The 12,619-nt window shown below is 39.3% G+C and overlaps 1 protein-coding gene across 1 annotated transcript in view; it reads right to left on the bottom strand.

The window, feature by feature from the left end:
- Positions 1-12,619, bottom strand: part of il1rapl2 (interleukin 1 receptor accessory protein-like 2) — a 469,746-nt gene that overhangs the window by 398,970 nt on the left and 58,157 nt on the right. The window contains exons 3-4 of the mRNA XM_048605265.1: positions 10,504-10,690; positions 7,818-7,971 (exon numbers count right to left, since the gene is read on the bottom strand). Coding sequence (XP_048461222.1) covers positions 7,818-7,971; positions 10,504-10,690 — 341 coding nt within the window. The remainder of the gene's footprint in view (positions 1-7,817; positions 7,972-10,503; positions 10,691-12,619) is intronic.

Raw genomic sequence — 12,619 nt, 5'->3', positions numbered from 1 at the left:
GGGAAAATGAACTTGCTTATTTTGCCCAGTCAGAAATCTTGCAGATAAAGCAGAGGATTAACGGATGCCAATCCTTCTCTCCAAATTTGCTCCTGGAAAGAACTACATGTAAACTAGCCCTTAGATTTTTCCGATTTCTGTGCTTGGCAGTCTCTGAAGAGCTCAGTAATAAATTTCATGTGAACGAACAGTGTTCTGGCATCTCCTGACACTGAAATGAATCCCAAATGGTTCACATCATACTTCCTGCCTCACACATGAAAATCTTTTTATGAGATTTGAGGGGCTCTGTGTCTCCCCTCCAGTAGCTGCTTCTTGCGCACCTACTCAGTGTTGAAGATGTTCTGACAATTTGCAAGTGAAGGAGTTATGCATTACTGGATCGATCAGAAAGTTGACACATCCTTATGGGGAAAGAGGAAGGGACAATGGAATAGATTACTCGAAAATCTTGAGAAAGGAGAGGGACGTAAAGAAACAGACTTATTTACAGAGGAAATTTCAGAGCTTCTGGCCAAAGCAACTCAGGCAATGCTGCTAATGGTGCAGCAATTAAACTCAAGAATATGTAGGCCAATATTCAAGGGGGCAGCAGTTGGAGAACTTGTCAAAATTTTGTTTGTGGGATGTGGGAGTTTCTGGCGGGGCCATCCCTAAGTGCCCTGGGAAAGATAGTGATGAGCTGCCTTTGTGAACTTTGGCTGAGAATATGGGTCTGTTTATGGAAAGTGGCTGTTTGCAGTTCACTCAGGGGAAGGGAGTACGAGGTAAACCCTGAATCCTTATTTATTCGATTTGTTTTCAAGAATTAATTGAGCTTCAATCAACAGTGTCACACAGTTGATATTAAAAATTGAGTTAGTCTAGGAATATTAATATCATAAATATTCAGCTCATCTTCTGGGATAGAAAATCTATCAATGCTATTTGGTGATTCCTAAAACAAAGGGATGTAAAATACACTGGAAAATTGCTTTACTACAGAAATAAACAAATAATCTTTTTCAAGAATGCTGATGCAGCTATCTCTACTATGAATTTTGTTGTTAAACTAATGAAACTTCCATCAACATCACATAGGAAGCTCCACTAAACCTTGTATCTGTTTACATTGAATTAAATCGAGTAGCAGTTAAGGTTCATATTCATTTCATACATCACTCTAAATTATTGTTCACTCTTCAGATAGAGTTCTGCAATGAAACAGGTAGAATCACAAAATCACACAGTACAGAAGAAGTCCTTCAGCTCAACATTTCTGTACTGCCAACAATATACTGCTACCTACTAAGCTTTAAATTACATATTGTTGTGCAACTTCACAGACATCAATATAACATTACATTGTATATATTGAACAGGTCCATACTTTGTGTGAATTGTCTTGCATGTTTCCTACATCGCAACAATAACTCTACTTTTAAAATGAAAGTCAGTTCACTGTAAAACATTTCAGAACAGTCTGATGGTTTCATCATTTTTCCATGTACCATCTGGAGTCTTCCTTAATAATTTTGCTCCCCTGGCACTTTGGAAAACCTGCAGACCAAATAATCGTTGAAGATTGTCATTAGTTGCACAGCCAAGGTCGAAATGGCTTTGGTGAATTTCACAGCAAAAACAACATTTTGGATCTATATAGTGTCTTTAATGTTGTAAAACATCTCAAGATACTCTACAGAAACCTTATTGTTATAAATATTGATACCAAACCACTGATTTGTTTAATGTGGCCAGTGGCACAAAGATTGGTCAAAGAGTTCGGTTTTAAAGAACGTCTTGAGAAAGGAGAAAGAGATAAAGAAACAGAGTTATTTAAGGAGGAAGTTTCAGAGTCTGTAGCCAAAGCAAGGGAAGACAAGGCTGCCAATGGTGCAACAATTAAACTCAAGGATGCATAGGAGGCCAAAAAGGAAGAACATATATCTGTGAAGTTGTAGAATAAAAGCAAAATACTATGAATCCTGGAAATCTGAAATAAAAAGAAACAGTGCTGAAGAAACTCAGCAGGTATGACAACATCAGTGCATGCTCAGGAACAAAGTCAGGGTGGAGAGAATGCTTCCTGAAAAAGTTTTTTCATTCCATTCCCTCAGTTTCTCTGTCACATTTATTCCGATGATGCAAACTTCCACCAATGATCCTCCAAAATGCCCTTCCTTCTACTGAGTTCTGAGGAAGGGTCACCGGACCCAAAACGTTAACTCTGTTTTCTCCTTCACAGATGCTGCCAGACCTGCTGAGCTTTTCCAGCAACTTTGTTTTTTGTTCCTGATTTACAGCTCCGCAGTTCTTTCGGTTTTTATTTAGTATTTAACTCACTGCCACATCTCTTCCAGGCATGCCCACCTTGAAGAAGTTCTGCTCCTCTCTCCGATGGGATTTCCGTTCCAATCTCTCTTCTTGCCCGTTGACTTTACTTTCACTGTCACTCCTGGTGTTTGACCAGGTATTTGCTAAAACTCATTTCCACAGCCATATCACATTCCTCAGTGACTGCCTCGGACTCAGACTCACCCCACATGGATTCCAACTGAATTTTCATCCCTCATGTTTTGAATCCTCCCAGGATCACAGATATCTCCGTGATGTTCAACGTTCCACAGAAAGCTGCTCTCGCCGTATCCTGAGATCCACACTCAGTGCCATGTGGCACCACACACACACTCTCAACAGTCCTGAGGAAGGGTCACCGGACCCGAAACGTTAACTCTGTTTTCTCCTTCACAGACACTGCCAGAACTGCTGAGCTTTTCCAGCAACTTTGCTTTTGTTCCTGATTTACAGCATCCACAGTTCTTTCGGTTTTTATGCCCTTCCTTCTCCTGAATTGCTGTGAGTCTAGAGACACATATAGGCCAGACCAGGTAAGAGCGGCAGATTTCCTGAAGGACATTAGTTTTTATGATGATTGACAGTAGGTACATGGTCACCATGAGCCCAGCTCCCCATTCTAGACTTCAAATTTCATCATGTGCCGCGGTACGATTCAAACCCATATCTGCAATAGCAGCCCAGGGTCCCAGATTACTAACCCAGTGATATTGCCAATACATCACTGCCTTCAAACAGAATAGTACTCAGAGTCCAATTTGAGTTTCCCTTAATGTTTTACCGATATAACCTTCTTTCTGTCATACAGGAGCACAACTGCCCAACTAACGAAGGTGTATTTACTTCCACAGCTTAACGTGTAATCAAAACAAAGAAATGATCTGAAGGAAACTTAACTCTCACCGTCAAATGAAGAGTTTTTTTCTTGCTGCCAATGCTGTTTCAGAGTAGCAGAAATTACTTCGAGAAATATTTTTGAAGTATTTCCCTTCAGAACAAATCAAGTGCGTTGGCAGTTTCACCACATCCAGCTCAAGGCAACATGTAAAATAAATGAATTTACCAGAGGTGTGCAATATTTGCTACATAACTTGTATCTATTTATGGCACAAATGCAAATTATCTCAATCTTTCTTTGTATTAAAAATATATTAATGCGAATCTTAAAAAGCTGCATAAGATATATAGAGAAGATAGAATTAATTTCCAATTCTGTTGGATTTCTGTCACAGAAATCCACAACAATGGCTTACAGTGAGGCTCTGGAGAGTCTGTTTTCTTGACCTAACTCGTTGTTCAAAGCTTTCTCCAGATAACTGCCAGGAAGCTGACTCTCCAGAACTCGGCAGAGAGTTGCAATAACATAAGTATTACAAGATTTACTAATCACCATCGAAGGGAGGATTGCTCTGATATTGAAAAACCTGTAGTTTGTGTCTCTGTAAATGTATCCAAATCTTAAATTTCATAACAGTGTTGCATTGCTGCATGTATCCATCCATGGTGAAATTAGAAATATGCCTTTGAGCTATTTAAGGTCTGTTCATGCTGTAGACCATCACAGTCCCTATTGTGTTTTTAAGAACACTTTGGGTGAAGAAAAGGACATGTAAAATATCCCTGACTCAGTATACACATGCAATGGAGGCTACTGTAAGAAGTAAGTCAATAGTGATTTAGAAGTGGCACTGGGGACAGTTCAAAGACTGCATAAAATCCTTCTGGAATCTTCTTGATATATTAAAATCATATTTCATTCAACACGTGGATATTCTACAAAAATCTGTACAGTCAGCTCTTTTGACAGCTTGTTAGCAAGTTTATTTGTGAAGTCATACACTGGGCTCCTTTAAATTCTCTTGGCGCTCAGAAAGTATTAAGGAAAGGTAGATACTTCCTGCTTTCCAAGTTCTGATGGTTAGTTAATACTAGCATGCACTTCAAAGAGATATATCACCACAGGCAGGCTGGTGCTTGCTTCTGTTCCTATGTATGTTTATAACCTGTCATTTTATGGGAGAATGTTTCAGAACTGTAACCATTCAGAAAAACCCTTTATCCAAGATGCAGACATGACTCAACAGAAAAATTAACAAGCAAAATAGCATTGAAAGTTCCTAATTAGTCAACTGGGTATTAAATGCAAGCGTACCCAGCAAAGCCCACTTCCCATGAATGAAATTTAACTAAAATCAAATGGGGAATGCATTGATCCATGCAGGGAAAAAAAGAGTCTCTGGCTCAACAACCTCTTAAGAGCAATTAAGGATGAACAACAAATGCTGGCCTTGCGAGTGACTTCTATATCATTAAACCTGAGCTGTATTTTACAAGACCAAATTCCCTGTTGGCCCAACCTCCCGGATAAAATGCCAAGGCGAGTCAACCCAGCCAAAGTCCAGTCATGAAATAGTCAACTGATCATCAAGAAGTCACATCTCAGGGAGCCGTTAGCCTGTCAGAGATTACGAGGGGGCAGAAACGGGCAAACGGGCAGACCCCTATCCAGAGTTTTGATGTTTCCTCACCCCTGCCATCTTCTAACCCACTAGGTTGTGCTGTGTTAAATCTAGACCTCTGTATGTGCTAAATTGATTGCCAGTAGGAGCGTGTAAGCATTGCGGAGAGAAGCCAAACAGGGTATGTTCTCCCAAGATTCATCTAGTTGGCTTTCAAGTGCTGTGTTTGTAAATATCCAGCAAATGTCTAGCAAAACTCACACATGGAAAATAGCTAGTAGGATGAGGTATTTAAAAATCATTTTCACAGTAAGAGTAGTCAAGGATACAACACTAATAAACCTTTGTGAATAGCAAACTATTAAATGATACTAGGTAGAGGATTACAAAATTATGAAGTGCTTTCGGTGCGAAAAAAGACAAAGATGATTTCTCCTGGTTTGCAAATCATTAATAAGGAGACATAAATCAGAATTACCATTAGAATGATGAAACAGGAACCAGGAGGATTATTTTCACACAGTCTTATCAGAGTATAGAAGGTATTACCACAAGTGGATTGAAGTTACAACACAGCAGAAACAATAACATCCTTTAAAACTGAATTGCACAAATCTGTGAAAACCAGAATGATATTGAACAAAAAGAAATTGGAGGATTGAAGAGCGTAGATATTAGATTGGCTCAGTTGAGACAGGAGAAGGAACTGAGACAAAACTCTACCTTCAATGCTTTAATTTCTTTACCTCCTATCACAAAACAATGTCCATCTATTAATGAAAAGGAACTATCTGTAGCTGTTGTTTCTGAAGCTGGGCTGAGTAATTTTAACTATAAATATCATAAATCACATTTTCTACTTCATTAAATTAACAAAACAACAAAGTGGTACAATGAATAATATCGGAACTTGAAGCACTAACCTACTTATTGCTTCCCGTATTCATTATTTATGTTCTGGATATACTAATGGCAAGCTATCATTGCCACTCATATCATTATTGAAATGGCCACTTTACAGGATTAAAACCCATTCTGATTAACTTTCATCCAATGTGCCCATCATATATTCAGTGAAAATAAAGAAAAGGGATGGTTCCACCTTTGTTCTGAATCATGATTTTCACCACTGACGCAGGAAGCTAGAGTCAGGAAATTTCACAATTCAACAGACCGCTCTCCGTTAACATGGTTCTTGCTCACAATATTTAAATGCAGGATGGATTCAGGCCTGCCACTTCCTCAGGCATTTCAGATTTGGCCACCGAGAGGGCTGATAGCTGAAATGGGCTGGTTCAGAGCCATAGAGTCAAACAGCATGGAAACAGACTCTCCAGTCCAACCAGGTCCATATCAACCATATTCCCAAACTACACCAGACCCACCAGCTTGCACTTTGCCCAAATCCCTCCAAACCTTTCCTATTCAGGAACTCATCCAAATGCCATTTAAATGTTGTAACTGTACCTGCATTCACCACTTTCTCTGGCAGTTCATTCCGCACTTGAACTATTCTCTGTGTAAAAAAGTTGCCCCTCATATCCTTTTTAAATCTTCCTCCTCTCACCTTAAAAATATGCCCCCTAGTTTTGAACTCCCCCCCGCCACCAGGGAAAAGAGTTTTGCTATTCACCTGATCTATGACCCTCATGATTTTATAAACCTCAATAAAGTCATCCTTCAAACTCTTACACTCCAGTGAAAAAAATTCCAGTCTTTCCAGCACTCCTGATAACACAAACCCTCCAATCCCAGTAACATCCTGGTAAATCTTTTCTGAACTCTCTCCAGTTTAACGATATCCTTCCTACAATAAGGTGACCAGAACTACACACAGTGCTCTAGAAGAGACCTCACCAACATTCTGTCCAACCTCAACATGATGTCCCAACTCTTGTACTCAGCTATGATTCAATAGGACTTCGTACTACTTTTGAAAAAGGCTGTTTGACCCTTTACCTTCAGCTTCCTCATATTTCTGCTCACAAAATAACTGGAAATAGTTGTATTTTGTATAATTAAGGAAGGGTAATAAATCATGGCTGTAGCCCACATCCCATGCGCGACAAAGAAAAACATAGCGGGAAGATCTCAGAAGGCATGCTGACATGAAAAGTAAATGGAACAATCTGAAAAATTCATACTCAGTTGACACTGAAAGCAAACTCTGATTTATGAAACAAACACAAAACCAAAAATTATTAGAAAAACTCAGCAGGTCTGTCATTTATGAAACCCATTTAACAGATACAAATCCTCCCTAAGTGGGCAATCTCTTGTAAAATCAAATACACGCATTCACACACAAGTTGAAAGACAACTAATCCTTTAATTGCCTCTTAAAACTGTAATCCAAATGTGAATTCAGCCCCTGCTAAGATAAGTGGTGGGGGAGATTTTGAAACTTTGGTCATGCATTCATAATAGGTTTATCTGTAATAACAACCCTTGAGAAATACCTATAATGAAGTCTATTGAAACTGCAAAAACAGATGGGTTGTTTTTGTGTGTTATGCTACAAGGCCTGTCAATTAATACATACCAATAGTGTATGTCTACTTTTTTCTATTTGAACTAGAAGTTTCAGCCTCATCTTTTTTTTAAAGCAGCCAGGGATTCCAATCACTCCAGATCATGGTACTTAAATAGATTTTATCTGCTTTTCAATAGCAATTCCATCTCCTCCATCAAATCATGACTCCCATGCTGTAGTTTAGGATCATTGGAATAGATAAAATAGGGTCTACTTGCACTCGTTATGAATTTCAAATGGCCCTGCTTAGTTTGTACTTCGTGCTTCTCTGATTCAGGGTCCTACCCTCTTCCTTGTGTCAGCAAACTTGTGATTTCCTGAAAATGGGGGCGGAGTCTCTCCACACTTTGGATCTGCCTGCCGATTTTAAAGGCATCTGGAGTTTTGCTGAATCTGCAAAAATCCAACCCCATTGTTTTTCCTTCTTAGTTCATATTTTGTATAATGAGTATAGTATCACTTCATTTTGTAAATAGAGTGAAATCCCTCACCTGTAATTATTAATTCAGTTGTTCTTCGCACCAGCTTGTTTTTGTATTTCAATTCACAGGTGTAATTCCCCAAATCGTCCTCCTGGACCTCTTGGATAACAAGAGTGTTTCTCTTCTGCAAAATTGAACTTCTCCATGATTTAGGTAAACATTCCTAGAATAACATGGGATTAATAAAGAATCTTATAAGAAGTGAATCCATTTATTTTCAATTAGCTATTGCAGTTCAACATTTTTAAATTATCTTCTTTTTCTCCAGACAGCCCTAGCTTGCAGCTTACTCATTTGAGAAGAATCTCTATACATATAGTAGTTCAAAATGTGCCAATATCAACGTTTGTTTATTTCCCTTTGTCCAATTCGGACATTTAGTAACCCCTTGGGTTACACATTTTCTCACAAGTCAATACCTGTTGCTACATTCACTGCAAATCACGACATGCACTTCTTCCAGCACAAAGATTTTGATCAAATGTCTATCTGACCCACTTCAAAATACTGAAGGAGTGTGATTCATGCCAGGCTAACTTGCCAAAGCAGTGAACTTTGCTAACATATCCTTTTTCAGTCAGTAACATACCGCAAATGCTCCAAAACCATTTAATCACCTCAAACTAACTGTTATCCTGACATCTGATAAAAGGTGAGATTGGTTAAGTATCCAATTTATTCACGTGTTGATTCTGAATACCTTTCCATCAATCACAGTTAGCAAAGGAAATCTGGATAGATCACTGACCTTGATTATCCGTAAACACCTTTCATTCTTGCAAATACAAATAATTTCAAAATGCCAGCAATGACGTCCATTTATTTTTCAACAGAAGGAGTTCAGTCAATTTGTCCCTCGATCATTTTTTTTCAGTTCACTATTTTCAATCTTTTTAATCTCTAGTTATAATTTCAAATTGCCAAGGAAGTAATCAGGAATTGATTTGCTGTCTTCACAGCCTTGTATTTGAGTTACTGATTGAAGACTGCACCCAAACCTTCCTCCCTTCCACTTCTTTCAATCACAGATACAGAAACCTGGTTCCCATGACAGTATGTATTATCTTATGTCTCCACACTAAAATGCTTGGCCCATGTACATAAATTCTTCAAATCAACTAGAGCATTTTCCATTTCTTCTCTGTTACATTTTTAAACACATGGATTAGCACAATCAGCAAGTTCTCACAATAACAATTCTCAATCAGAAATTTGCAGATGTTAAAAAAGTGGATGGAAAGAAAAGCCTTGTGAAATTTCACTACTGACATATTATTGATGTGTTGACAAATTACCGTCAATGTTACATTGAGCTGATTATTCAGTATAAAAATGAAGTGTAGACCTAATTTATCTGGTATAATTACACACTGTACAGCACGGGATTAGCTCATTCATTACAATAGGCCTTTATTTAATTTCATACAACCCTCCTCCCATCCTTTATCATCAATATCTCCTTTAAAGACTTCTGCCTTATTTACTTATCAAGCTTCCCCTTAAATCAATTTAAACTAGTCCCTAATTAAATGGTGGAGGCCCCTCAAGGTGTTTGAAAGACGTTCTCCTGTTTCTAACTCTCATTTTTTTAAAATACAGATGGTAACAAAGTTGGAAGCAAGACTTCAAACCACATCTGGAGTACTGAGTAGGGTTTTGGTCCCCTTTCTTGATGAAGGATGAACCATATTGGAGGCAGATCAGAGAAGGCTCACTCAATTAATTCCAGAGATGAAAGTCGTGTCTTATGAGGAATGATTGAGCATTTTAGCCCTATACTCACTAGAGTTTAGAAGAATGGGAGAAGATTTAATTGAGGTTGCTAACGTGGATTGACAAAGTGGACATAAAGCGGATATTTCCCTTGGTGGGGCAATCTAGAATTTAAAGTTTTTGATAAGATTTGTAGCTCGGTTTGTGGATCAGGTTGTAGACTTGCTCGCTGACCAGGTGGGTTTGGTGGCCAACCACCCCAGCAAACCGAGGCATATAAATAACAAACGGGACAGAACACCAATGCTTCACCGGAGGCGCACTAACGATGTTACCTAGCAGGGTGACAAAACGTCTGCAACCAAACACACCGGCTCGGCTAGCAAGTCTACAACCTCAATCTAGAATTGGAGGTAATAGTTTTGGGAGAAGGGGTAGCAGATTTAAAACAGAAATTACTTCTCTCAAAGAGTCATGAGCCTGTGGAATTCATTACCCCACAGTACGGTGGATGCCGGGACACTAAGGAGGAGATAGATTTTTAATTAGTAATGGATTAAAGGGTTATGGAGAGTGGGCAGGAAAGTGCAGTTGAGACCAATTAGAAATCAGCCAGGATCATATTAAATGGTGGAGCAGGCTTGAGTGGATAAATTGTCTTATCCTGCTCTGTTTTTTTTTGTGTTCTTAAAAGCTTACTGTTTTTGATCAGGGTCAAAATAACAGGTAAGGACACAAAATGGAGCGGCAATACGGAACTTCAACTCAACACTTTCAACACGGAAATGCAGAATGGAAATCTGTGATGGTAAAGCACACACAAGATCATGACAAGAAAATCAAATTTGTGGAAAGCAAGTGCGCACCCTGTGGCAGACTTCCCAGAACATACAGATTATGAAATGTTAATGAAATTAATAAACTATCAAGAGAAATAGCCGAAATGACCGGATTTATGAAACAAAAGAATTGCCTTTATTACCTTGTACCAAACAATATCAAGATCTTGGCCTTCTGTGATGAAGTCTTCAATATCTGGGCAGTGGATTTCTTTGCTTTTAGTAATTTCAGCTTTCTCCAAATTTCGAATCATACTGTTGTAGCAAAGTCCTGAGTCATTTTCTGCCACTGTCAAGGACATTGTCACCTTCATACAATACGTTGAGTTTCTGCAACATGAGAAACATTTTCTATTCTTAATTTCATTTCAGGCATCTCAGAATATTAAAAAAAATAAGAAAATGTATTGATTCTTGGCAAGACACCATCTGGAACTAAACAGTGGTGCTCAGCCGTACATGAAATTTTAAAGAAGATTCAAAACCCTGAAATTGATAATTTTCTGCATTAGTAAAACTTTAACAGAAGTACTTTTCTATGATCCTTCTGTTTTGCTGGCTCTCAATAAACAAGTTATATTCTCTAGTATGCCAGCTGCTTGTTTTCAACAGACTCCTGTGTGCTTAATATATGTTGCTCTGAGCCTGAGTGAATGCATCCCATTGCAAGTCACCTAATAAATTTAAAATGTATTCTGGTATAATTCATAGCAGCCAGGGTTATTCCACAAATGCTACATAATAGCAGAATCACACCTAATGTTGGACATGGTGCTCTGAGGTTTGCAGTCTTTGTTATTTGAGTATGATCAATATATTGCCTGTTGCAATCAGTCAAAACAATGATTGCTATGATGGAGTCAATATAGCGTGGAGCTGGAGGAACACAGCAAGTCAGGCAGCATCAGAGGAGCAGGAAAGTTCACTTTTCTGGTTTACACCCTTCATCAGGACCGAAACCCGAAACGTCGACTTTCCTGGTCCCCTGATGCTGCCTGACCTGCTGTGTCCCTCCAGCTCCGCACCACATTGACAATGACTCCAGCATCTGCCGTATCTCCTAATTGCTACTATGGATATACTTTCAAAACGAGGCCCAGCACCTTTTAGAAAGTAATTGTCCGGGTATTGCATTGATGCAATTAAACATAAGATTGGGAGACGCTGTTTCATCTCACATTCCCTATGGTATGTCTGGAGTTATCGGAGTCATCATTTACTTTCAATCTAAACAAAATCTTTGAGATAACTATTTCCCAGTGTTTTCTTCATGGCAATGCATTGACCAATCACAGTCCAAATCAGCAGCTTATTTCTTGCGCAGTATAAATTGTTGTTCCCTTTGAAATGTGGTAATCTTGCACCTGTCCTGTTGAGTGCACAATGAGAGCTTTGACAATATGTCTGTTTTGCAGCGATACTCAAGTTCTGTACTGCCAAGTGACTATTTGAACACAATGCCATTTATTCTCAGATCAGTTTTTCTTCACTCAAACGACATAGGCATCACTGACTGGTCAACATTTAATGCCTGTTCCTAGCTGCTCTCAAAGAGGTGGTGGTGAGCTGCTTTCTTGAACCACTGCAGTCTATGCAGTGTAGGTTGACTCATAATGCCCTTAGGGAGGGAATTCCAGAATTTTGACCCAGGCTAAGACTGTGAGAAGTGACTCATTTCCTGACTCCCCAAGGCCTGTTCACATTCCACAGGGTACAAGTCAGGAGTGTGATGGAATACTTCCCACTTTCCTGGATGGTTTCAGCTCCAACAACACACAAAGAGCTTCACAAAGCAGCCTGCTTGATTGGGACCATTTCCACAAAGATTCACTCCCTCCACAACTGACCCTCAGGAGAAGTAGCATGTACTATTGACAAGATACACCACAGAAATTCACCAAAGATCCTCAGACAGTACCTTCCAAACCCATGACCACATCCATTTAGAACGCCGAAGGCACCACCTGTCTGGGAACTCCACCACCTGCAAATGCCCCTCCAAGCCACACGCCATCCTGACTTGGAAATATATCGCCGTTTCATTTTAAATGGAGGCTATTAGATCCGAATATGAGACCAGAGGAGGCCAGGCAAATGACCACAGGGAGGGACTGCAGCTGTCATTAGAACCAAGACACCTGAAAAGGTGAATGAATGCAGTCAGTGTAGACATCTGTCTCCACTATATCAAAGCTCAGAAATAAGGCTGTATGTGGTTGGTAAGCAACCTTACCACTTGCTGTTGCTAAGCTCCCCCAC

This window comes from Rhincodon typus, chromosome 14 (assembly GCF_021869965.1).
Source record: "Rhincodon typus isolate 14 chromosome 14, sRhiTyp1.1, whole genome shotgun sequence".
Lineage (NCBI taxonomy): Eukaryota > Metazoa > Chordata > Chondrichthyes > Orectolobiformes > Rhincodontidae > Rhincodon > Rhincodon typus.
The sequence above is the reverse complement of the archived record's forward strand: the minus strand, read 5'-3'. Positions and strand labels throughout refer to the sequence as shown.